The sequence below is a fragment of the Ahaetulla prasina genome, chromosome 3, assembly GCF_028640845.1.
Source record: "Ahaetulla prasina isolate Xishuangbanna chromosome 3, ASM2864084v1, whole genome shotgun sequence".
Lineage (NCBI taxonomy): Eukaryota > Metazoa > Chordata > Lepidosauria > Squamata > Colubridae > Ahaetulla > Ahaetulla prasina.
In genome coordinates, this window is record NC_080541.1 from 30,326,616 (window position 1) to 30,354,517 (window position 27,902).

General features: G+C 43.8%; 1 protein-coding gene across 1 annotated transcript in view; it reads left to right on the forward strand.

The window, feature by feature from the left end:
• The first annotated feature begins 285 nt into the window (after positions 1–285).
• UBR5 (ubiquitin protein ligase E3 component n-recognin 5) overlaps positions 286–27,902 on the forward strand; it is a 99,149-nt gene continuing 71,532 nt past the window's right edge. The window contains exons 1-6 of the mRNA XM_058175325.1: positions 286–624; positions 16,810–16,854; positions 17,648–17,729; positions 17,879–17,955; positions 18,695–18,814; positions 20,610–20,799. Coding sequence (XP_058031308.1) covers positions 563–624; positions 16,810–16,854; positions 17,648–17,729; positions 17,879–17,955; positions 18,695–18,814; positions 20,610–20,799 — 576 coding nt within the window. The 5' untranslated portion in view covers positions 286–562. The remainder of the gene's footprint in view (positions 625–16,809; positions 16,855–17,647; positions 17,730–17,878; positions 17,956–18,694; positions 18,815–20,609; positions 20,800–27,902) is intronic.

Here is a 27,902-nt window from a genome sequence, read left to right on the forward strand (position 1 = left end):
AACACGCGGACTCCGAGCGATCAAAGCTCCGCCCATCGCGGGAGGCCGCGCGTTACCCCCCTCCCCCCCCCACACCTCCCCCTCTGGACAGAAAGCCGGACGAGCCCTTCCTCCCCTTAAAACGCTCGCGTCTGACGTAAGCACGCCGATCCCAGTTCCCGTCAGCCAACCGTTGCCGACTTTACAAGGATACTGCCGGTTCGCCAGTTAGTGAGGGCTTTCTATTTGCTGTTGCTCAGGTGACGTCCCACCTTCCGCTCTGTTCCCCGGCGCAGCGGAGGGAGGGGGGAGGAGGGAGGGAAGCGAGGGGCAGCTTGGAAGTTAAGATGGCGGCTCGTGTGAGAGCGGGGTGCTGACCGAACCCTTTCCTGCCGTTCCTGCGCCCCGCGTTGCTCGGTTTTTCTCCCTTCCCTCGTGCGGAGCGAAGGCTCCCGAGTGTGACCGCGACACCCTGAAGGAGACGCCAAGTTCCCCCTCGCCCGTCCTTCCTCCCGCCCCCCCTCCATTTCCTCCTTGTGCGCCTGGCCCCTGCCCGCCTCCCTCCAGGGAGGGGGAGCAAAACATGACATCGATCCACTTCGTGGTGCACCCGCTGCCGGGCACCGAGGACCAGCTCAATGACAGGTGAGGCGGGAGGGGAGTCCGGTCAGTGCCCCCCGGGGGAGGAGGAGGAGGAGGAGGAGAAGTAGAGGGAGGAGCCCCCCGTGCGTGAGGGGAGGAGTCCCGGTAATGTGGGTAGCGAGCGCGGCGGGCTGGAGTTGAAATGCCGGGAGTGGGCCTCGGAGCGGGAGCTCTTTTCCCTCCGCGGACTCCTTTCCTCTCGCCCTCTGGGAGCGTTGAAAGCGAAGGCCGCGTGGATGTAGCTGCCCGAGCTGTACCCCTCCAGGGCACATCACCGCTTCTTTGACGGCGGATTTTGAGCGAAAAGTTGCAGTGCTGGGCTTTGCTTATTTGAATTCAGCACCTTCCAGCCGGTTGTGGTTGAGATCTAAGCAGGAAAACGGCTCGACTCGTTTTGGCTTTGGGAGGGTGTGGGGAATCTGGAAAAGATGGGCTGGACTCCGTCCTTCCAGATTCTCTCCCCATTGCTGAGTAGGGGGCGGGGTGGGGGGAGGGGAGGTTGGGGCTCGGGCAATTTCATATTTTGTACGGTTGTGATTGTGAGTTTGCCTTGGATGACATGAAAATATGGATTTGCAGAATGATGATCCCGTCGGGCTTTAGGACTATAATGGATCTTTTATTTCTTGTGGTGTTGCCGATAGGATCAAAAATCTGTAGCTTCAGGATTTTTCCTGACCACCTTTGGAATGTTCTGGGATGCTTTTTGTCTTTTCGGTTTAATTTTTAGTTTTCCAGATTGCAGTTTGCAATGGGTTAAATTTTGTATCATAATTTATTGTTAAGCCCTGTAGCCCTTCTTTTGGTACAGTACTGAATGTAATTCAAGTCCATGTTGATATCATGCAATACATTTCTGTGCCACTGATTTAGGATAGCATACAAAAGGATACCTGCTATGAGTAACCTGGGATTATTTTAGGATGAATTTGCCTCCCATTCCCAAATGACTGAAACAAAATAAAAATGCTGAATGCTGCAGGACAAGCATAGATCAGTGTGGGAATTGCATCTCATCTGAATTACAGTACGACTGACCATAAACCAGAAGGGGGATCTATAGTTTAAAATGTCTTGGTTGGGTGTGGTTTTTTGAATGACCTACTGACACATTTTGTACTGCAGTGCCATTTACTGAGAAAAAGGATGATGCTTCAGGGATTGGCTACAGCTTCAATATTACTTTGAGCTGTCATATTGTTTCTAACATAGACTTACCAAGTAGTGGAGATAAGAATTTGATTGTGTATGAGACCTTGATGAAGCTACTTGTTTTTAAAACTCTACATACTTAAAAAGGACCCATTGGGTTCTGTGAGAATTTCTTCATAGTTTTTTATTGCCTTTCTAAGATTTATTGTGTTTTCTAAGAGGCTTTTTAATAAAGTACAGAAGTTAAATATAAAAGATTTTTCCTCAGTGTATTATACTTTTATTATACATTATATTATTATGTATTATTATACATACATTATGTATTATTATACATATTACATATACATATTATTTATTATACGTTACTGTATATATTTGTAGCATACCTGCATTACAGCATCTAGTAGTGACAGGGAGATAGAGAGAACCCATTCAAATGCTAATATTTCAGACATAGTGTTATTTTTTTTTCTTTTTATTTCTCTCTTCACATCTACAAATGTTTAAAAATCATTTAATTCTTAAGCAGACAGTCTTCACTTTAAAACCAATATTGTATATTTTTTTATATATTGTCACTGAGTAAGTAACTTACCTGTGATTTACATTGATATAACTGCCTAGATTGTATAAATGTAAAGAATATATAATAAAAGCTACTTGTTATTGTAATATTGTAATATTTTCTGTCTTTTTTCCAGAGATAATTGATAATGACATACAGTAGATGTAGTAAAATACATTGTCATGATGTCACAAGAAATGACAAGTGATACAACATTTCATGGGTGGAGAGTAGGGATGTTTTGCAGCAACATCCATGAGTTTCCTCTGAGTTTCAATTCTATCCATACTCTTAATATATTGACACTGCCTTTGTTTGATGATACATGGAAGAAATTAGTGGACTGCATTTCACTCTAAAGTCTCATGTGAACTTGGCCTGGGTGATTTAGTTTATATATCAGAGAATCATGTGAAGTGGAAAAATTGTAGAAACTATGATATGTGAACCTGAAAAGTTTTGTGCTTGGCTTGTTCACAATATTTCTTTGATATTTAAACAATGGATTAAATTCAGATTACCGTATATACTCGAATATAAGCCGATCCGAGTATAAGCCGAGGTCCCCAATTTTACCCCAAAAACTGGGGTAAACTGGGGACTCGAGTATAAGCCGAGGGTGGGAAATGAGGCACCTACCGGTTGGGAAACCTCCTCCCTCAGCTGAGAAGGCTGGCGGCTCCCCGCCCGCCCTCTCACTGCACCGGCAGGGCTTCCCGTCCGGTAAAATGTGAAAAAAGAAAAAAAAAAACCTCGAGTATAAGTCAGATATATCGAGTATAAGCCGAGGGGCTTAAAAAAAAACAAAAACTCGAGTATAAGCCGTATAGACCCGAGTATAAGCCGAGGGGACGTTTTTCAGCACAAAAAACGTGCTGAAAAACTTGGCTTATACTCGAGTATATACGGTAATTGAATTTAATTTCCACTGAAATTAGTGGAAATAGAAGTCCTATTTAGTGTTGCATTTAATGTTGATGAAATGTAATCTTGATGTGTTGCTTTTACAAAACTTGAAATATAAAAATGTGAATGTCATGTTAGACTTCGTTTTAAAAGATACAACATATTAAATGAAAAAAATATTTCCTGCCAGTAGGTTTTAAGAAGAATGTAGATTACTAGATCATAAAAAGGATTTTTTAAAAGATTTATGAAAAATGTATATTCTGAACATTAAAATGCATGTAACAATCTAAAACCCTACATACATGGGAAGAGGTTATCTGCAGGACTGCTTCTCCCTAACCCTTCCCTCTAGGGTCTTGTCTCTAAGCAGGTAGGGTAGGTAGGTTCCAGGTGTCTTACCTTAAAGACTGTCACCTTATGGGTCTTCAGAAGTGTGACTTTTCCATTGCAGCCTCTGTGGAACATCCTTCACATGACATCTGAAGGACTCCTACTCTTTTATATTTATATTGATATATTGACTATCATTTGTGTTGTAAATGTACCTTGAGAATGTATCTTCTTTTATGTACACTGAGAGCATATGTACCAAGACAAATTCCTTGTGTGTCCAATCATACTTGGCCAATAAAAAATTCAATTCAATTTACCCCAGACGTATCACACTTTTAATAATAGTCATTAACAAAAATTATAACTTTGAAATTATCCAGTTTGACTGCTATGGCTTAATTTATTACATCAGAATTTCCATTGTTTCTAAAATGCAATAAAAGTGCTGAAGATATAGTGAAAATCTTTTGTATAAATTTTCTTCTGTGTCTATATTCTAGCTGATATTCATGTTTTTTAAGCAGTGTATGGCTCTGGCTTGAGAGTGTGCATTTGACTTGGCATAATGAGTAGATAAATAAATGGGAACCACATTGACTTGGAAAATGACAATATTTTTATTTCATTATGACATCCAAAACTAAAAAAATCAACACCACACACATGGTTGAGTTAACACATAATGCTAAGTGATGATGTGGTTGGTTTATTTTACAACTTAGTGTGTTGTGTGATCCTAGTCAGTATATTAAAATACGTCTTTTATTACTGTATTATTGTTTTCAAGGCTTTAGATATGACTATGATCCATTAATTTTCAATGGCCTTGTAGTCGTTAAAATGTACATTTTCTTTCCCTCAACTCAAGAATCAGAGAATCAGGATTTGTTGCTGCTCTCTGTGATACAGGCAACATTCTGTAATGCAATTCTCTATTTGGTAATACAGACTGTACTCATTATTCTTTTGATTTATTTTGGAAAAGCATGGAATATTTCAGAAATGCAGTGAAAAAAAGAATCTTTGAATTCCTATCCATGTGTGGGGTAGTTGAGAATTTCCCCCATAGACTAAGTGTTATGAATATCTCTTCTGAATGGGAAGGAAATTAGAGGAAAACATTTAATGTAGCATGACAAATTGTAAACTTGTAGATAAGATACTTTGATTGAAGATGCATAAAATAAAATAATTAGCTTTTGTAAGGAGTTTATTATGCATTATAGCTTGAAAATAGCGAATTCCTTAAAAATATTATGAAGCAAGAAATCCTGGTTTCTTCTACTTGTCTTCTTAGGTGTGACTAATATGAGTAAATGACATTGTAATATTTTTCCCTAAACTGTACTAATCCCATGATAACAGGAGGCAGGGCTTTTGCACTTTCCAGACCGTCTGCCATAGCCTGGATAACCATTGGTGGGGGTTGTGAGGGACTAACCAGGTAAGGACCAAGTGGACTTTCGTAAAGGTGTTTCCAGTTGGAAGTAACAGAACAGTCTGCCCCTCAATGGGTAACTTGCTGAACTTTGGAACAAATCTTTGGAATTGCTCAAGTTACTGGAGTTATCAGGTTATTCATCAGCATGGCCTAAATTTTTCTGAACTTGTGTTTCTTGGCCTAGCCAAGAACTACAATAAGTTTCTAGAAACTAGAAAAATTCTGAATCATTTTTGAAACTCGCAACTACTACTACTACTACTACTACTACTACTAATACTAATATTTTAATTTGTATACCGCCCTTCTCCCGAAGGATCAGGGCGGTTTACAGCCACAGTAAAATACAAAAACAACACATACAATGCTAAAAACAAACATTAAAAAACTTATTCAATTGGCCCCATTTAAAATACAATATCAACCCTGTAAAACTAATAAAATTTAAAACCCATAAAATCAATTAAAAATTTTAAAAATTCAAGCCAGTCTGGTTCTCTTCTCCCCTCTTCCTGTTAAATAGCTATGGGGGGAATATTTGAATATTAAAAATAGGAGACTGCCTTGGTAATGGTGTTTATCATGTCAGAGTGTACTGGAAGTGAATAATAAAAAGAGCATTTATTTTTGAATCTTCAATATAGCAATAGACAGCACACTTTTTGTTTCATCGGAGTCATATTCTTTTGAGTTGGTTATACTTAAAAAAAGTACAAGGAATTAAAATATCTTAAAATAGGCATTTTCAAAAGTTATATCCTTCTCTGTTACTTATTAAGGTACTTACTTGCTTTGGCCCACTTTTCTAAAATTAATAAGCCCGTAAGACTAAAATTTGAGCAGTTAATTCTAAATTGTCCTGGCAATTATTTTCAAGCAACAAATATTTATTTGGGCTACTATATATTAGATTTTCTCATAAATAAAAGACCAAATAGATTTGATCCGGACTACTGCAGCTCAGCGGCTCTTGTTTTTCTGTTTTCTAACTTATTTTCATTTACGGTAATATACCAGGCTATTGTGAGGTATTCAGAAATATTTGTATTTATTTTATATTCTCATTTAGCTTATCATTGGCTGAATCAGAAAATGTAAGTTGGAAGTTGCATGCCTTGACTGAGTAGCTTTGACAGTGACTTAGCAGAAATTTGAGAGAATCTCAGAAATCTTGGTTAAATTTGGTATTAATGGCCCTTTCATAGTAGCCTCTTTAAATTTTATGATATGACTTAATCCAGGGAAAGCCTAAATGCAGTCTCCATTGTATTAATGCGTGTGTATTTATTTATTAGATATTTGAACTGCTGCAAGATAAAAACATCCCAAATGCAACAATATAAAGTAAAAGAGTGAAATCGTAAAACATTATTAATTTACTTTAAAATGGTATTCTAATTCCTTTTTGCCGGCTCTCCATTTATTAAAATTATTCAGAAGAACTCTACTTTAACCAGCTTCTGGAAGGTGCACCAGATTGTGGCAATACACACTTTCTCTGGAGGACTGTTCCATAAAATGGGAGCCCCCCTCCCCCTATGTTTTGTGGGTGGCTATAAGTGTCAGCAGTTTTTCCCATTTAGTTCATTGGTCAATTCTGTTTGCCAAGTCATATAAGGCTTTATAGTTTAAAGCCAGCACTTAAGATTGCACTATATGTGTATAAGTAGGTAAGTAGGTAGGTAGAGAGAGAGAGGGAGGGAGAGGGAGACAGAGACAGAGAATGCGAGCGCGCATGAGAGTGTCATGTTTATGTAGGGTATATTGGAGGTGGTGACCTTTTGAGAACTGTAGTCAATGAAATTTCATTTTAATGTATGCTGATTAGTGTACATTTAAAGTGACAATAACATTATTCTAAGACTAAGTTGTTCCTAAAAACTTGTTGCCTTATTCAAGGGGCTCTGCGAGTCTGGATGGGAGGAAAAGATTGAAAGTAGCAGGACTGAATAACTGTTCAGTTATTAAATAACTGTTAGTCATGGACTTCCAGACCTGAGCCTTACCCTCTTTTTGAGTAGGGTAGCATTTTCCCAGATGGGTTCCACCCCACCCTAAGTTCCTGCTCAAAGAGCAGGTAGCAACTTTGGCTAGGAGAACCGCTGTGCATATCCATCTTGTGTGCCAATTGCACCCAATCTTAGATCAGGAACTCTTATGTTCTCAACTTACGGCCAGTCACTTAACAACCATTCAAAGTTATGATGGTTTCAGAAAGATTAGTTTATGCCCATAAAACACTTCCAGCTATCATAAAATGTCACACACACATCCAGTCACATGATTGAATTTTAGGTGTTTGGCAGCTGGCCTGTATTTATGACTGGTTGCAGCATCCTACTGTAACTTTGTGTGACTTTGTGACAGCAAAAACATCATTCTGGGACAATGTATTCACTTAGCAACTGCCATAAAAACAGTTGAAAAATCAGGTCTGGTCACGTGGCCTCCTTGACTTACAACCACAACTTGTGAAATTTCAGATACAAATTGTGGTTGTGAGTTGAGGACTATCTGTACTGATTTTTTTTGTTGCCTTCCATCTGAATTATTGCAGTGTAGTCTATGGCTGTCCTTGAAGCTACAGCTGATCCAGAATTTTGGTAGTTACTGGTATGCCTTGATAGGTCTTAATATCTCTGTTTTGCAAGATATAATATTTCCTATTGCAATTCAAAATGCTGGTTGTCACGGACCAGTGCCAAGTTATTTGCAGAATAACCTGTCTCCAGTTATTTCTGCCTGTCTTATGAGATTTGACAGTGTGAGTAGGCTATGTATCCCTTATATAAAAGAACATTATCTGAGGAAGCCCAGGCAACAGGCTTTCTCTATCACTGCATCTACTCTATGCACTAGGTCTAGAGGTGACATGATAGCAGTGTTCCAGTATCTAAGGGGCTGCTACAAAGAAGTGGGGGCAGCCTATTCTCTAAAGCAGTGATTCCCAAAGTGTGAGCCGCGGCTCCCCAGGGAGCCGCGCTATCGTCATAAGGGAGCCGCGAAGAAGCAGCGTCTGCTCCATACGCGGTGTTGCGAGATCCCAGATGCACAAAGCCGGACACGGCCGCAGCGACCGGGACTCGTACACCGCAACTTGGGATAACTCTAAAAGCCAAGGGACCTTTGCGCAGCCGCACTCACACCCTCCGCGGGGCAGGCCACAGCAGGTAGGAAGACGGCAGCCGCCGACGGACTAAAGGAGAAGCGCGGCGCCGGCCGCCTGCCTGTTTGAATCACGGCGCCTGCCCAGACGACGGACTAAAGGAGAAGCGCGAGCGCCGGCTTCGCCTGCCCGTTTGAATCACAGCGCCTGCCCAGACGACGGACTAAAGGAGAAGCGCGAGCGCCGGCTTCGCCTGCCCGTTTGAATCACAGCGCCTGCCCAGACGACGGACTAAAGGAGAAGCGCGAGCGCCGGCTTCGCCCGCCCGTTTGAATCCAGCGCCTGCCCTGACACGCTGTTCAACATGGCTGCGGCCATCACGCTCGATGGCATCGGGAAAGAGGGGTTGCGCAGAAAATAGTAAAACTATTTTGTTGGTTCCTCCCAGGTGAGTCAGGCTGGAGGCGAGAACAGTCACCTCTTTTACAAGGCGGAGATTTGAGGGAACAAGGGGATCGTGAGAGGTCAAAGACCGAAGCAGGGACTTTCATTTCTGGGAAAGTTTTGCAGAGGTTGCTCTTATCAAAGGAGACGGCGCGGCCATCAGCAAATCCAGACGGGCAGACCTTCTTTAAATTGTGAATTTAAAGCTCGTATTTAATTTATTTTTCAATTAACCTAACCTTAACGATCTAAAAAGTAGATTTCCAAATCCTTAAAAAGACAAAAATTAAAAAAAAAATCGGATGTACCTATTAAGGGAGCCGCGGAAAAAATCCAAAGTGTTATGGGAGCCGCAAACCAAAAAAGATTGGGAACCTCTGCTCTAAAGCACCTGAAGGCAGGACAAGAAGCAATGGATGGAAACTAATCAAGGAGAAATCCAGCCTAGAAATAAAGAGAAATTTCCTGACAGTGAGAACAATTAATCAGTAGAACGGCTTGCCTTCAGAAGTCGTGAATGCTCCATCATTGGAGGTTTTAAAGAAGAGATTAGACAACCACTTGTCTGAAATGTAATAGGGTTACCTGCTTGAGCAAGGGTTGGACTAGAAGACCTCCAAGGTCCTGTCTGTTCTCTTATTCTATGCCAGGCTGCAGCCCGTTTGGAACCAGGTCTTGGAAGTGGTCGGTGAGTGCATGCGAAGCTGCATTTGTGAAAGTGGCGCGTGCGCAAGCAAAACCATCCCCTCTCCCCCCCTTGCTGTCATCTCTACTTGTCCGCTGAACTGGAAAGGTTAGGGAACGCTGTCCTATGGAAGAGCATCTCTTCTGAGATTCTGATTACAGGAACCTTGCTGGTGTTTTGTAAGGTGCTAAGGCTTAATTCTTCCCCTGGCTAGTGTACTAGGATGCTGGGTAAGACTGTCTTCAACAAATAGATCGTGTAGCCTATGAAACATCCAAGCGTGATATATGTTGCTTTAATTGTTTTTGATTATTTATGATTGACATTCATTGTTAGCTCCACAGAGTCACAGGGCAAGTGAACAATCATATAAGTGGCATAAATAGTAAATAACTCCACTATAAATGTAGTAAAATTCCAATATCTTGTAACTTTATTTTTTTCCTCAGTTGAAATTGATTAGATTGATTCAGAGGTCATAAAAATGTATAAGCTTTTAAGAAAAAGCTCTTTATTCAGTTAGATGAGATAAAAATAAATTAAAAGGTAGGAGGGGAGAGAATGGTTTGTGTTGCGAATTCTGCATAATAAACCTTAGAATAGAAAGTTAGTGAAAACAAAAAATAACTTAGATCTATAGTTGTAAAAAAAAGGCTTTTTGGAAGGAAGAAATGAACTGGAATTGAAAATATCAGATCCAGTTCCTTAGAGAAGACACAGGTGCTTTACTAGGTGGAAAACAGAAATCCTCAGCTAGCATACATAATACTAAAGTTTCCCATCCTAAGGGAGTCCCCTTTGATAGCACCTCTGCTGCTTCAGGGTAGTAGATCTTGTAGCCCGGGGAGCAGGATGTTGACATCTTTGGGCAGAGATGTTCAACAACCTAGTCCTGCAGAGACAGCTAGAAGCTGGTGTTAGCTTTAGCAGCCTCTCTCTCAATGGGTGCTTATTTACGTGTAGAACATTCTCACAAAATGTATTTATTTAGTTCTGAGTACATTTGCTGTAACATTCATACTTTTAATTTCGATTCTTTACTCCCTTTTCCTTTAAAAATTATACATGGTTATACAGGTTCTCAGTTTATGACATCAGTTATGACCGGAATTGCTATACATTGGTGATAGTTGTATTGTATATTCCAGGAGATGGCGGTAATTGACATCTTAAAGATAAATTTGGGAAAACTTGGTCAAAGCTCAGAATGAAAGCAATCTAGAGAAAAAATTGTTATAATTTGACATGAACTAGTTGGGTGGCAAGAAGGTAAGAATGTACGGAAAAGGTGATAGATCATTCACAAGGATTGGGAATTGTGGCTTGGAAAATATTTAGCAAAAGGTCTGTTTCTATTACATGGTTTAAGAATGGTTTAAGAATAAGTCAATTTACATGTACTTAAGACATAGTGGCTCGGGCTAGGACGTTGAGCTTGTCGATCGAAAGGTCGGCAGCTCAGCGGTTCGAATCCCTAGTGCTGCCGTGTAACCGGGTGAGCTCCCGTTACTTGTCCCAGCTTCTGCCAGCCTAGCAGTTTCGAAAGCACATAAAAATGCAAGTAGAAAAAATAGGGACCACCTTTGGTGGAAAGGTAACAGCGTTCCGTGCACCTTTGGCATTGAGTCATGCCGGCCACATGACCACGGAGACGTCTTCGGACAGCGCTGGCTCTTCGGCTTTGAAACGGAGATGAACACCATCCCCTAGAGTCAGCAACGACTAGCACATATGCGCGAGGGGAACCTTTACCTTTACTTAAGGCAAAAGAATTAGCACAACATCTAACAGCATGATCGATCTGGTGTTAATGTTGAAATAATGAGAAAATTGGTAAGGATGCAAGAGGAATGATAGTTTTGTCTGGAATGGTATATTGCTGTGATGGTGAACCTATGGCATGTGTGCTACAAGTGGCATGCAGAGCCCTCTCTCTGGGCATGCCAGCCCCCACTCCAGCTCCACTGTGCCTGTGCGGGGGCCCCGAGTGGCCAGCTGGTCTTTGGATCTCTGCCGCGCATGCGTGGGGTGTGTGCTTGCATTGCATTTTTGGGGTTTTCACGTGCACCAGGTACCCCGTTTTAGCCTCCTGCACCAACCTAGAAGCCAAAATAGGGTGGGTGGAATGAGTGCCCATGTGCAGGGGGCGGGGCGCATGCACAGGGAATGCTTGCATTGCATTTGGGGGTTTGTGCACACAAGTGTACATTCACACATACGTGTGTGCGCTTTGGGCACCAAAAAGGTTAACCATCACTGGTATATGGTCTCCTGCTTGAGCCGGGGTTTTGATTAGAAGACCTCCAAAGTCCCTTCCTCTTTGTTATTCTGTATTTTAAATGTGAAATGGACCATTTCTTGATAGCATCAAACCTGGATCTTGTGGGGGGAGGAGCCTGAACAGGGAAGAAAAGATAGAAAAAACACTGGAAGTAGAATTATGGAAGAAAGAGAAAATACAAATGCTGAATGAAAGAGTTCATTTTCCATCACAATAAATGGAAATGGGATGGAAAATCAATGGAAAGAAAGAGAATATATAAGCTGGTTGGACTCTAATAAAGAAATATTATGGAGCACCACATAAGCACGTGGAGAAACACTGATGTGTTTCTCTATTAAGCATGAAAATGATGCTTGGGGAAAATGTGGGAGAGAAAAAAATGCATGTAAAAGAATGATGCAAAAAATCAGAACTAGAAAAAAATAATGCATAACTTGCTGAGAATGTCGGCAAAGAGAACAAATATTCAGGAAAGAAAGCATGCCCCAGGACTGACCCAGATTGGATCCTGTAGAATAAATATTGATATTAAAATAAGCATAGGAAAATGCAGAGCAGTTTTATGGAAATAAAAAATTATTTTGGAAGTGAAAGAAGAGGGCTAAACAAAGAACTTCAAATAGATGGAATGGCATTTAAAAATTTAGGAAATGATTTGGGGTGAAAAATAAGGAAATCTTGGAAGCACATGTGAAACTAGAAAACAAATATAAGTTACGACCACTTGTTCAGCCATCATTCAAAATTACAAAAGAGATGAAAGACAGACTTACGATTGATCTATGAAGTTGCAATTGTTACAGCTTCCCCAGAGTCACATGATTGCATTCTGGATGTTGGAGTGCCAAGAAAAATCAATAGGGAAGCTAGCAGAGAAGATTACACTTTTTCTTTTGAGCCCCACTACAGAGTACAAGCTCCCAGGATAGCAGCCAGAATTGCCCTTTCTAAGTGATACAGTCGCATAATATGCTTTGTAACTGCATCACTTGGCGATGGCAATCTTTGTCCCAGTTGCCATTGTAACCCGAGGACTATCTATAAATGAAAAATCAATGGTTAGAAAATTATTTTAAAATGCTAAGTGAATGTTGAAAAATACCAGGGATCTCATACTCTGTAGCAACCCTGTCTTCCTACACTCAGTGGTGTGCCTGTGGAACCTGATTGCCCACCTATAGCCTGTGTACCACAGTGCTCATTTGTGGCATTGCTGGCCTACCTGTGCTCTCCAGAGCCCACCTGTGCCTCTGCGAGCTGAGCATTCTTCCACCCTCCCATGACACTCATGCACCTCTCTGTGCTCCTTATCTGGAACTCCCGCCTCTTCCCACTTAGCCCATGTGGTCCTTGGGTTATGACAACAACTAGGACTGCTGGGATTGCCATTGCTAAATAATGCAATGACATGATGTCGCATTTTCATCCACAGCAGTTAGCGACAGCAATCTCAGGACCAATTGCTGATGTAACCCAAGGATTACCTGTATGATACCATCCAAGGAAAATTCAGTAAATAGAAAGTTCTTTAAATACACTAGTTGAATGTTGAAAATTGGAAAGCTTCCAGATTTAAATGATGCAAGTGAAAAACGGAAAATAGAAAACTGGTTTGCTTATGGAATCTCAAATCTGTTCACTTCCTTTAATCAACAAATATACAATAAACACAGTCGTTCTCATGGTTTGTGCATATGTCGTGTTGAAGATTGGTTGGTGAATAGAGTAAGAGTGGCATGATGGAACTAGAGTAGGAGTCTCCAACCCCTGGTCCACAGCATGACAAACAGGGCCATGCAAACAAGCAAAGGCCTATCCATGGGATGCAGTCAGCACACGAAACCACACTCCCTCTGGTTCCCAGAAAAGGCTCTCTCCACAGAACTGGTCCCTGGTGCCCAAAAGGTTGGAGGTTGCTGAACTAGAGAACTGCCTGTTAATAAATGGAATGCTTAGCAGATGTTTTTAGCATTGAGCAGGAAATAAGATTTGATTGTGCAATATCACCTTGACTGTTTAATATATGTAGGGATAAAAGCATAAAAATGTTTGTGACTTTTGAGATGTTTTAGTTAGAGGCACAAAAATATACATTATATGATGTTTTGATAGTGGCTGAAGGTGTACTGTTGGCTGAGAATCAGAATGATTTGCAGTAATATTCAATTGTATGCCTAGAAAATAATTTAGTGAAGACCAAAGTAATTGTGTTTGATGATGAAAATGGAATATATAGTTATAATGTTTCACAAAATTATGTATTAGAATACAGCATAGGATTTATATAAAGATAAAAAAGATATGGAAAATTTAGGATGCATAAATGTGTCAGAAGTGTAGTAGATAGTATGTGATCTGTAGCGGGCAATGAATTAATGTCAAAAGAAGAATACAAGCAGTGTATGAAGCAATGCATGGACATGATAGAAGCAAGGAGGTTTGCCTGGATAAACTGGTATAGAGAGGTACAGTAAAAGTTGCTTGTGTAACCTGATTTTAACTATTTTTTCCTATGCCTTAATTTATTTGGCTGGCTACCTTGTAATCCTTTTTTGTGCTTTGCAGAAAATTCCTTGCTCTGAAAAGGAATAGTTGATGTGTATGTATTTATGTACACTGTATAAACATTAATTAGAATGTGTGATTTGTTCTGATTTTGTTACCAGGATACCTGTTAAGCTGCAGTTCTGCCTTATACAGGTAGACCTTGACTTATGATCTTTCATTCAGCAAACATTAAAAAAAGACTTAGAAATCATACTCTAAGTTATGACCGTTGCAGTGCTCCTGTACTCATATGATTAAAATTCAGGTGCTTGGCAGCCCCGCTGTAATTTCCCCTCACCCAATTATCTCTCCCCCAATCTATACACTTTTGGCTGCCTGCCCCCTGCCTTGCGGGATAGCAAGCAGCCCTAGAACTGTGTGGCTCTGGGACTACTTTCTATGCCTTGGGAAGGTCAGTCTGTCCCAGCAAGCACCAGCATTGATTCACTCCCCACTTGCCTTCTATTCCAGTTCACAGCACCAACCTTTCTTCTTCATGCCCAGCCACCGTGGCTGAAGAAGAAGCACCTAGCTCCCTTTGCTGTCTTTCTTTTCAGACCCAGCTTCACTGGCAAATATTCTACATGTGGTCCCTGAGCCTTTTGTTAAGCAGTGCTGTTTTCATAAAGTGATAACTTCAGAACATCTTCGAAAGGATGCCATAGCTTGCTTTGGATAGCTAGCTTTGGACAGCTTTCGAAAATTGTAATGATTATCTATGGTATTTGGTTAACGACTGCAATAGAGAGTTGCAGTCATTGGAATTGTGGTTGCTAAGTGAAGGGGTCACATGATGACTTGCTTTATAACCACCATTGGGGAGGCTTCACGCCACGACATGTTTACTGGACCCGTGTCCTTCCTGGCTGGTACTGGCCACTCAGGAGGTGACACGAGGCTGGCTCCAGAGGATTATCAACGCTTCGTTGTTGGAAGGGGTTTTCCCTGCCGCCTTGAAAGAGGCGGTGAGACCCCTCCTCAAGAAGCCCTCCCTGGACCCAGCTATTTTGGGCAATTATCGTCCAGTCTCCAACCTTCGCTTTGTTGCGAAGGTTGTAGAGAGTGCCGTGGCGCGACAGCTACCCCAATACCTGGATGAAGCTTTCTATCTAGACCCGTTCCAGTCCGGCTTCCGACCCGGATACAGCACGGAGACAGCTTTGGTCGCATTGGTGGATGATCTCTGGAGGGCCAGGGATAGGGGTTATTCCTCTGCCCTGGTCCTATTAGACCTCTCAGCGGCTTTTGATACCATCGACCATGGTATCTTGCTGCGCCGGTTGGGGGGATTGGGATTGGGAGTGGGAGGCACCATGTACCGGTGGTTCTCCTCCTATCTCTCTGACCGGTCGCAGACGGTGTTGACAGGGGGGCAGAGGTCGACCACGAGGTGCCTCACTTGTGGGGTGCCGCAGGGGTCGATTCTCTCGCCCCTTCTGTTCAACATCTACATGAAGCCGTTGGGTGAGATCATCAGTGGCTTCGGGGTGAGATACCAGCAGTACGCTGATGACACCCAGCTGTACTTTTCCACCCCGGGCCACCCCAATGAAGCTGTTGAAGTGCTGTCCCGGTGTTTGGAAGCCGTACGGGTCTGGATGGGGAGAAACAGGCTCAAGCTTAATCCCTCCAAGACGGAGTGGCTGTGGATGCCGGCATCCCGATTCAGTCAGCTGCAGCCGCAGCTGACTGTTGGAGGCGAGTTACTGGCCCCAAAGGATAGGGTGCGCAACTTAGGTGTCCTCCTGGATGAACGGCTGTCGTTTGAAGATCATTTGACGGCCGTCTCCAGGAGGGCCTTCCACCAGGTTCGCCTGGTTCGGCAGTTGCGCCCCTTCCTTGATCGGGATGCCTTGTGCACAGTCACTCATGCGCTCGTTACCTCTCGCTTGGATTATTGTAATGCTCTCTACATGGGGCTCCCCTTGAGGTGCACTCGGAGGCTTCAGTTAGTCCAGAATGCAGCTGCGCGGGTGATTGAGGGAGCTAGGCGTAGCTCCCATGTAACACCGCTCCTGCGCAGGCTGCACTGGCTACCTGTGGCCTTTCGAGTGCACTTTAAGGTTTTGGTTACGACCTTTAAAGCGCTCCATGGCTTAGGGCCTGGGTACTTACGGGACCGCCTGCTGTTACCACATGCCTCCCACCGACCCGTACGCTCTCACAGAGAGGGACTTCTCAGGGTGCCATCCGCCAAACAATGTCGGCTGGCGGCCCCCAGGGGAAGGTCCTTCTCGGTGGGGGCTCCCACACTCTGGAACGAGCTTCCCCCGGGTTTACGCCAAATTCCTGACCTTCGGACCTTTCGTCGTGAACTGAAGACACATCTGTTCATTCGCGCGGGGCTGGCTTGAATTTTATCAATTTTAAATTTTTTATTAATAATTTTAAATGGGGTTTTAGTCTATTATATATTTTAACTTCTTAGGCTAACTATAAAATAAGTTTCTTAATCATATTTTAAATTGTACATTGTATTACCTGTTTTATTTTGCCTGTACACCGCCCTGAGTCCTTCGGGAGAAGGGCGGTATAAAAATCAAATAAATAAATAAATAAATAAATAAATAAATAAAACCACATCACTTAGAGACTGAAATCCTGATCTCAGTTGTGATCATAGGTCGAGTACTACTTGTAAGCTTTCTGAAAGCATATAAAATGTGTTTGATTAATACATGCTTATATTTGCTAAAATATGCATTGTTTCCTCTTACAGGTTAAGAGAAGTTTCAGAAAAGCTCAACAAGTACAACTTAAATAGGTGAGGAATCTTTACTGTTTCAATTCTGAATTTGTAAATTTGGTATCTTCAAGCTTATTTTTCTACTCAGGTACCTAATTGGGTGGGTACTGGGGGATGAAGGAGAAGCAGTTGTGTGTACCTATGTGACTGTATGTTTGTGTTAAACTCTTTGTTGGATTCCAGGCTGATTACAACTCGGAAAGCAAAGGTTTGGTTTGATTGATTTCAATAGATCTAAAAATGGACTGCCATAATGTGACCTGTACCCACTGTATCTCAAAACTTTTTTTGTTCTGTATGTGGATATATAGATACCTGTGATATATTGAATTCCACTATAACAAATGAAGACAGATGTTTGTAAAAAATAAATATGACTAAACACAAGATGATAGCGATATCCCTTTATTTAAAAATAGGTATGTTCTTCATCTAGTTGTTCAGCTAAAAATATTTATTGGAAGTTCCACTAAAAAAGAAAAAGTAAATAATAAAAAAGCAAGAGAAAGAAAGATACCGAAAGAAGCAATCTTCCTTGTGGCTGTTACAATCATAGCAATTACCAACTCCTCTGTCCTATCTTCCGATAAACAAACCGTCTAAACAATAAATCCCAAAATCAGTAGTTCATTTTTATGTGTTTTCAGTGAAAAACCTTTACAGAGAGTTTCCAGAAGTGTCTTTGTTTTTTAAATGTAACAATTGAAAATAAATTTTGAGATAGCAATTCATGTTATAACACAAGCTACTACTTTGATTTCTTATAGCAAGAGTGTTTCACTCATGGGATTTTTTTCTTCTTCTTTTTCAGCCATCCTCCTTTGAATATATTGGAACAGGCAACAATTAAACAGTGTGTAGTGGGACCAAATCATGCTGCATTTCTTCTTGAGGTAAATTGCACACATTAGGCTGCAATTAAAATATCCTAGTTGTATAGTTAAATTTAGTTTTCCAAAGTTAGACCAACTTAATTGCTAAAAATGTTAATAATGCAATTTAAAAATAATGTTTAATAGACACTCTGTTTCTTCAATTTTAGGATGGTAGAGTCTGCAGAATTGGCTTTTTAGTTCAGCCAGACAGATTAGAATTGGGTAAACCTGATAACAACGATGGGTAAGAGCTACTTTTTTCTGATTTGTGATAAGTATCAAATATTTTAATCCACTTTGTTTTTAAACGTTACTCATTTGGAGTAACGTTTAAACAGAATTGAAAATAAACATGGGATAATTTAAATTTTTTTTTTAATTTACCATTCTGATGATAATTTTATAGATGCTAAAATTAGTTTGAATCTATTTGCATAGAAATAATAAAGACATAAATCATAAATATTAAAAACAATTTAGATGTCCTAACCAACATTGACTGCTGAATTGAATAGTCTTAATAGAACTGAATTGACATTATATTTTCATTTATGAAGTTACCACTTCCCAGGATATGTTTTCTAAATCCATATTTTTATCCTGAGTTTTTAAAAGGATATAGGGACATTAATTCAAGTCTGGGATTAAAAGCAGGAGTCTGAAATTTGATTATGTTAATTTATAATCTAACGCATAGTAATTCAATTGAATATATACAGAATAGTTTCACCATGACAGTTAATACTACTTTTGTAATAAAACATTTTCTAATAAAAACTGTATTGGCATGCTTTGCATGCTTTTCCTTGGTCCCTGTTAGATTGTCATATCCTTTAGCTAAGTTCGGAAGATTCCCCAAGGGTGTTGCTTAAGCTGGTGTGTTACCAGACTAAGTCCCTGAGAATTTAAACCTGGGATTCCAGGGCTTGTTTTTAACCCATTTGGGATTGTATTGTGACTGATCTACCATCTTTTACTTTCAGTTCAAAGTTGAGCAGTGGCTCAGGGGCAGGAAGGACATCCAGGCCAGGCAGGACTAGTGATTCCCCATGGTTTCTGTCTGGTTCTGAAACTCTGGGCAGACTGGCAGGCAACACCCTTGGGTAAGTTTTGATAGGGTTGAGGCTGCAACCTGTTTGTATACCATGGTTATAAAAGGTTACCTTGGTTATGTGTGAATACGCATAACATCATCTCCATACCATGTTTTCCTGAAAATAAGACCCTGTCTTATATTTTTTGAACCCCGAAATAATCGCTTGGCCTTATTTTTGGGGAGGTCTTATTATTTTGGGGTGCGTGGAGCAAGATGAGGCTCCTCTTGCTGTCTTACCTGATTTCCAGCTCTGTGTGTTAATATTTTCGGGGAGGGTTTATTTTCGGGGAGAGGCTTATTTTAACGCATGCGCTAAAAAGCCCAGTTGGGCTTATTATCAGGGGATGTCTTGTTTTCAGGGAAACAGGTTATGTATGAAGATCATTCCAATGCAGCGGTGGTTTAGGCAGTTTTCTTTAAATGCTATTAAGAAAGATTTTATATTTCATCAATTAAACTTAGATTTTGAAGAAAAATTAAATCTACGAGTAGTCCTCGACTTACAACCATTCGTTTAAATACCTTTCAAAGTTATAACGACACTGAAAACAGTGACTTACAATTGGTCCTCGAACTTATGACCGTTGCAGCATCCCCACAGTCACATGATCAAAATTCAGGTGCTTGGCAACCGGCATGTATTTATGATGATTGCAGAGTCCCGGAGTCATGTGATCGCCATTTGCAACTTTCCCCACCAGTTTCAACAAGCAAAGTCAATGGGGGAAAATGGATTTGTTTAACATCTGTGTTATTTGCTGCAGTAATTCACTCAATAACCGTGGCAAAAAAGCTTATAAAATCGAGCATGACTTATGTAACTACAGCCTTACTTAACATAAATTCTGGCCCCAATTATAGACATAATTTGCCAGCTACCTGTACTTTAATTTTTAATTATAGGTAATTTAGATTTTTTTACTTCAATTGTGATAAGTGTTTAGGTGAATATATGTCCTGCATATTTTTCAATGCAATACCAGTATTAAAAATACACTTGGAAAGCTTTTTAGGAGAAATATTTGAAGATATGTATTGTTTTGTGTTCTAATTTATTGTTGCTTTTTTTGTTGAATAAAGCTAGCATGATTTATAAATGATTTATGATAGCATTTCTAGTTAGAATTGTAACTAGAATCATTTGAATCACTTATATTTAACTTCCGTTGTTGTGTTGTTCTAAAATAGAACACTCAGTTTTAAAGATAGTGGTTATGAACAGCTGCTAGTATAGATTTATCTTGCATGTGTTCTGCCAGTAAAAACAATTTAAAATGAATCCTGGTTAACATCAATGCTTTTTTACATTTTTACTCATAAACATTTTAAAAGAATCACTGAAAAAGAATATTCCTGAGATAATGTGAGATTTCTTAATATCTATGCCTAGAAAACTGCTTATGTGATAAAAATTTAAGCATATGTTATATTTAAAGTAATTGTTTTTAAATTATTTGTAGATTGATATTCGGATTGTGAAAGTCAGTGTCATATCTGCATGTGACGGGTTAATCATATCGTCTGATGGATGGATGAATATTGTATAGTGTTACTTTGAACAAATTTCAGAACTGATTGAAACAAAGGATTTTCATCTCTGAAGGGAGCCCTCGGTGCTCAGAGAATGGTGGATAGCAAAGGAAAAAGAATGTGTTGCAGTGTTTCTAATCTTTGGCAAAACTGCAGAGTTAACATGAATTAACAGACTGTCTCATGGAGAGAGAACAGTTCAGTTCAGATACATGATAACTTTAAAAATAATTCAGAAACATTGATCCTTTGCTTTTTTTCCTTTTCTTCAGAAGTCGATGGAGCTCGGGTGTGGGAGGAAGTGGGGGAGGATCATCTGGTAGATCATCAGCTGGAGCTAGAGATTCACGAAGGCAAACACGAGTTATTCGAACTGGACGTGACAGAGGATCTGGTCTACTGGGTAGTCAACCACAACCGGTGATTCCAGCATCTGTTATCCCAGAAGAACTCATTTCACAGGTATGAATCTCGCTTGGGATGAAGTATTTAAAATTTCTGTGACAAAGAAATTGGTTGTGTCATGGAATAGTTTTTAAATTTTTTCCATTATCTCTCCCTCTCCCTCTCCCTCTCCCTGAGAGACAGAGAGGGGGGGAGGGGAGGGGGGAGGGGAGAGAGAGAGAGAGTAAGTGAGTGAGTTCAGTTTCTTTTGCCTGCCTGCCATTTTCATTTAGCTTGATATGCAGCATATGCTTATCAGTTGTTCTCCCTCAATGCCTTCCATTGAGGACCTGTATACTGCACGAATCAAGAAGAGGGCCGTGAAAATATTTACAGACCCCTCGCATCCTGGACATAAACTGTTTCAACTCCTACCCTCAAAACGACGCTATAGAGCACTGCACACCAGAACAACTAGACACAAGAACAGTTTTTTCCCGAAGGCCATCACTCTGCTAAACAAATAATTCCCTCAACACTGTCAGACTATTTACTGAATCTGCACTACTATTAATCGTTTCATAGTTCCCATCACCAATCTCTTTCCACTTATGACTGTATGACTATAACTTGTTGCTGGCAATCCTTATGATTTATATTGATATATTGATCATCAATTGTGTTGTAAATGTTGTACCTTGATGAACGTATCTTTTCTTTTATGTACACTGAGAGCATATGCACCAAGACAAATTCCTTGTGTGTCCAATCACACTTGGCCAATAAAATTCTATTCTATTCTATTCTATTCTCAGTCTGACATCTAATAGTACTGGGATTGTAAATTCAAGAACTAATATTTAGTATGGATTGAAATCAATTTAGTTACTTGATGACAGACAAAATTTCTGTTTTAGAAAAAAGCAGTACATTACCTGGAAGTCATTCTGTCGAAATAACTTTGTGTGATAGGTAAATTAAAACTGTAATAGATAATAACAATCTAAGCCTAGATATCTGAACTTTAACCATTTTCTAAAGAACATAAAATGCACACTTTTGAAAATAAGAAATTTCCATTGACAGAATTGGAATCAATTGAAAATTAGACTAGCATCTTTCAGGATATGTGTTGTGACCCAGGTTCCTGGACCCGGACTCCTGGATGATTGAGAAAGTGAGGGAGAAGACCTGGCAAGGCCTGCTTCTCTTGGGCCCTCTCCCTCCCTGGCACCCACTCAAAGGGAGGAGGAGGGGCCGGCAAGGCCTGATTCTCCTGAGCCTTCTTCTGATTTGGCAACGCCCCAAGAACAGTTTTGGAGTGATGCAAGACTGCGCAGACGTGATAGGCGTGCGCAGCAGAGGAAGCGTTGGGACAAAGCCAAGGAATGATGGTCATGCAGTGACATCTGCAGAGACTATAAATAGGAGGCGGGACTTCCTGGTTTTTTGTCTTGGACAAAGCAATGAATTTGCGCGGGCAAACTGTATCAATGGAGGGAAGAATATATTCGTGAGTAATTCTGGCCTTATCTACAATTTCCTCGTTATCTCCAGAGACTTGGCAGGCCCGTGGGTAGACGTGGCCAAGACATTATCTATGTAAATAAAGTAGAAGAAAAGGCCTTTGACTGATTCTTTGTTGGGAGTATTGGGGGAGGGAAATAGAACATTTTGTCCAAGACCCCGACTAAACCATCTTCCACCAAAGATGGACCAGCAGCAGGTACAGCAGCAGTTACAGCAGCTACAAGCGGCTAATCAACAGCTCCAGCAGCAAGTGGCTCACTTGGCAGGCCAACTTGCTGCCGGGAATGTGCCTGCAGCCCCCCCCCCCCGTCCTCCCACTCCTCCTCCTCGTCGCAAGTGCCCGATAACCGTGCCGGATAAGTTTTCTGGGCAGCCTGAGATGTTCCCGACCTTCTTGGGACAGTGCCAGCTCTACATGGCTATGCGGCCAGAGGATTTCCCAGACGACCGGGCTAAGGTGGCCTTCGTGATTAACCTTCTTTCCGGCTCGGCTGCTCGATGGGCCATGCCCCTCTTGCTCCAGGACAGCCCCCTGCTGGTGGACCAACAGTGTTTTTGGCAGCACCTGCGCACCATGTACGAGGACCCCGTTCGAATGCTGACGGCAACCAGGCGCCTTAAGGAACTCCGTCAAGGGAAACGCCCCCTGCAGGAGTACATCGCCGAATTTCGTGTTTTGTGCCAGGACTCTGACTGGAATGATTCAGTGCTGGTGGACGCGTTCCAGGAGGGACTCTCAGAGGAACTGCAAGACGAGCTGGCCCGGGTGGAGGCGCCACGGACCCTCAACAACTTGGTGCCCCTTTGTCTCCACCTCGACGCCCATCTGCAATGGCGACCGTCCCGTCGCGCCCCCCTGGACCCGCCGTCGACATCTGCACCTCCACTTCCTGTGCCACCAGCACCCCGGGTCACCCCACGTTTTGTAACCGCTGCGGAAGAGCCCATGGAGTTGGGAGTGGCCAGACCTCACCTGACAGCCCAGGAGTGGAACCGGAGGCGCCAAGGGGGATTGTGCCTGTACTGTGGGGAGCCCGGCCACTTCGCCGCTTCTTGCCCCAGAAAGCAAAGTGGGGCACGCATGCCTGTCCCCGAATCACAGCGTGACCAATCGGGAAACAGAGCAGGCCCGACCTCGGGGAAACCCTAGGTCGGGCACGTACTAAGCCCCCACTGGACGTTGCGGAAGTAGACTCTGACCCCCTCGGCATCTGATTCTGGACACACAGATATGGTTGGGGAACCAGTCGGACAGGCTCCAGGCGCATGGGCTGGTGGACTCAGGGGCCACAACAAACTTTATGGACCAGGACTTTGTGACCCAGTTTGCGGTCCCCGTGGTTCCGGTGGACCCTCCGATGCAGGTAGAGACAATTGATGGATGAGAACTGGTGTCTGGCCCCATTAAATTCGCCACCCAGCCTTTGCGCCTGGCTATTGGGGACCATGAGGAGGCGATCCAGTTTTATGTCACGGCGGACCTTCATTTTCCCTTGGTCCTTGGGTTGGACCCACGATCCTCAGGTGGCCTGGTCGCGGAACGCCATTTCTTTCCCGAGTCTGCAGTGCGTCGACCACATCCGCCACACCTGTGCCGGCCAGAACGTCCCCACCGCTGCCATCACCTTGCCTCCTGAGCTGAGGGACTTCGCCGACGTGTTCAGCGAGAAGGAGGCAGACCAACTACCCCCGCATCGGCCCTATGATTGCCCCGTGGACCTTCTGCCCAACGCACCACTGCCTGTGGGACGCCTGTATTCCATGTCGGAGCCCGAGTTGGCCGCCCTCAGGGACTTCCTGGACAAAAATCTGGCCCGAGGGTTCATCCGGCCTTCAAAGTCCCCTCTCTCGGCCCCGGTCCTCTTCGTGAAGAAGACAGGGGACTTGCGCCTGTGCTGTGATTACCGCTGGCTAAACGCCATTACGGTGCGGAATCGCTACCCCCTGCCGCTCATCCCAGAGCTGCTGGAGAGGTTGCGGGAGGCCACGATCTTCACCAAGCTCGATCTCCGGGGGGCCTACAACCTGGTGCGGATGCGAGAAGGAGACAAATGGAAGACAGCATTCGGCACCCGATACGGACACTATGAATACACTGTCATGCCATTTGGATTGACCAACGCTCCCACAGTTTTCCAGCACTTCATGAATGACGTGTTCCGAGACATGTTGGATCAGTTCGTGGTGATCTACCTGAACGACATCCTGATTTACTCCCGGTCCAGGGAAAGCCACCTTCGACACGTCGGTCTGGTTCTGCAACGCTTGCGGGAGCAACAACTCAATGCGAAGCTGGAGAAATGTGTCTTCTTCCGGACTTCCATAGAATTCCTCGGGCATATCATCTCGCCCGAGGGCATAGCCATGGACCCATGTAAAGTAGAAGCTTTGTGTAGCTGGGAAGCCCCTCGTCGGGTGAAGGATGTTCAGCGCCTGCTGGGCTTCGCCAACTACTACCGGACCTTCATCCCGGGCTTCACCACACTGACGGCTCCACTTACCCAGCTCCTCAGGAAGAAGGTCCTGTTCCGGTGGGGTCCCCGCAGCAAGAAGCATTCACAGCCCTCAAGAAAGCCTTCGTCACGGAACCCGTCCTGAGGCATCCCGACCCGCTCCGGCCTTTTGTGGTGGAAACGGACGCGTCCAATGTGGCTCTGGGAGCGGTGCTGCTACAGGCTCCGACGAATGGCGGCACACTTTTTCCCTGCGCTTACTACTCCCGGAAACTCAATCCTTCCGAGCGCAACTACACCATCTGGGAAAAAGAGTTGCTGGCTATCAAGGCTGCATTCGAGGCTTGGCGACACCATCTGGAGGGGGCCCGACATCAGGTGGAGGTCCGAACGGACCATCGGAATCTCGAGCACCTCACCACAGCTCGGAAGTTGAACCAGCGGCAGATCCGGTGGTCGTTGTTTTTTGCCCGGTTCAACTTCCGCGTGACCTACATTCCCAGCGGTCACAACCGGAGGGCGGATGCCCTGTCCCGCAAGCCAGAGTACCTCTGCGCCAAGGACCCCCTTCCTCCACGGACAGTGCTGCCGGCAGAAGCCTTGGCCGCAGCACGGGAACCAGTGGACTTGCGGGCCCAGGTGCGAGAGGCGCAGCGCCAGGACGCCTGGTCGCAGCAAAGGAGAGCGGAGGTGGGCCCCGCATCTCCTTGGACCTTGGAGGAGGACTTACTCAAGTTTCGGGGGCGATTATATGTGCCCACAGGACCACTCCGAGCCCTCGTCATGACCCAGTGCCACGACAACCCTGCAGCAGGACATTTTGGGTTCTTCAAGACCCTCCACCTGGTGACACGGACCTTTTGGTGGCCCCGAGTGCGGCATGATGTACATGCCTACGTGACATCCTGCGTACTGTGCCGGCAAGCCAAGGCCGCCACGGGGGCCCCTCCCGGGCTCCTCCAGCCCTTGCCGACTCCCGACAGACCCTGGGGGGCGATCTCCATGAACTTCCTGACGGACCTGCCCCCGTCCTCTGGGTTCACCACGGTGCTGGTGGTGGTGGACATGCTCACCAAGATGGCACACTTCATCCCATGCCGCGAACTGCCCACAGCCGCAAAAACGGCCCTTCTGCAGCACATCTTCCGCCTCCATGGTCTACCGGACAGGGTGGTTTCGGACATGAGTTCAGTTCACAGCTTGCTTCTGGAAGAGCCTGATGGCTGCGTTGGAGATGCAGGTGTGTCTGTCGTCATCGCACCATCCGGAGACCGACGGGGGTACAGAGAAGGTCATCGGTATCCTGGAACAGTATCTCCGTTGCTTCATCAACCAGCAACAGGACAACTGGGCCGATTACCTGTCCCTGGCGGAGTTTGCTTTTAACAACTCTCAGCACACCTCTACTCAGATGACCCCGTTCTTTGCCAATGTGGGGTACCATCCGCGGCTCTTCCCTCTGGCACCACCGGATTCTCCTGTTCCCGAAACGCAGACCTTCCTGATGGAATTGCATGCGGTCCAACAGTTGGTACGTCAGCAGGGGCTGTCCTGGAGCAAGAGGCGTGGCCCATCGAGCAGCCGAGCCGGAAGAAGGTTAATCACGAAGGCCACCTTAGCCCGGTCGTCTGGGAAATCCTCTGGCCTCATAGCCATGTAGAGCTGGCACTGTCCCAAGAAGGTCGGGAACATCTCAGGCTGCCCAGAAAACTTATCCGCACGGTTATCGGGCACTTGCGGCGAGGAGGAGGTGGGAGGATGGGGGCTGCAGGCACATTCCTGGCAGCAAGTTGGCCTGCCAAGTGAGCCACTTGCTGCTGGAGCTGTTGATTAGCCGCTGTAGCTGCTCTAACTGCTGCTGTACCTGCTGCTGATCCATCTTTGGTGGAAGATGTTTTAGTCAGGTCTTGGACAAAATGTTCTGTTTCCCTTCCCCCAATACTCCCAGCAAAGAGTCCGTCAGAGGCCTTCCTTTTTTTTCCTTTTATTTACATAGATACATGTCCTGGCCACGTCTGCCACGGGCCTGCCAAGTTTCTGGAGATAACGAGGAAATTATAGATAAGGCCAGAATTACTCACGAATATATTCTTCCCTCCATGAAACAGTTAGCTCGCGCCAAATTCAATGCTTTGTGCAAGGCAAAAACCAGGAAGTCCGCCTCCTATTTATAGTCTCTGCAGATGTCACTGCATGACAATTATGACTTGGCTTTGTCCCAACTCTTCCGCTGCTGCGCCGTCGATCAAGTCTTCGTAATCTTGCGTCACTCCAAAACTGTTCTTGGGCGTTGCCAAATCAGAAGAAGGCCCGGGAGAATCAGGCCGTGCCGGCCCCTCCTCCTCCCTTTGAGTGGGTGCCAGGGAGGGAGAGGGCTCAAGAGAAGCAGGGCTTGCCAGGTCTTCTCCCTCATTTTCTGAATCATCCGAGTCCAGGAGTCTGGGTCCAGGAACCTGGGTCACAACAGCCTGCTTCTCTTGGGCCCTCTCCCTCCCTGGCACCCACTCAAAGGGAGGAGGAGGGGCCGGCAAGGCCTGATTCTCCTGAGCCTTCTTCTGATTTGGCAACGCCCCAAGAACAGTTTTGGAGTGATGCAAGACTGCGCAGACGTGATAGGCGTGCGCAGCAGAGGAAGCGTTGGGACAAAGCCAAGGAATGATGGTCATGCAGTGACATCTGCAGAGACTATAAATAGGAGGCGGGACTTCCTGGTTTTTTGTCTTGGACAAAGCAATGAATTTGCGTGGGCAAACTGTATCAATGGAGGGAAGAATATATTCGTGAGTAATTCTGGCCTTATCTATAATTTCCTCGTTATCTCCAGAGACTTGGCAGGCCCGTGGGTAGACGTGGCCAGGACATTTATCTATGTAAATAAAGTAGAAGAGAAGGCCTTTGACTGACTCTGTTGGGAGTATTGGGAGAGGGAAACAGAACAATATGTCTACTAGTTTTGCTTGACAATAACTCAGGCTTTTGAAAATATCTTCTTACTGCAGTATTCCCAGAGATAATTGCTATTGTAATTATACACTCTCGTCGTAAAGAGTATATGTATGGCAAATCTTCTAAGACAAAGAGGTTTATATCCAGGATTCAGAATGAAGCAGGCAGTTGCATGTTTCCCAACTACTTTTACCTCTAAGTCACTGTATAAATGACTCTGGGCTATTTATAGTGAAAGAGACCATTAAAATT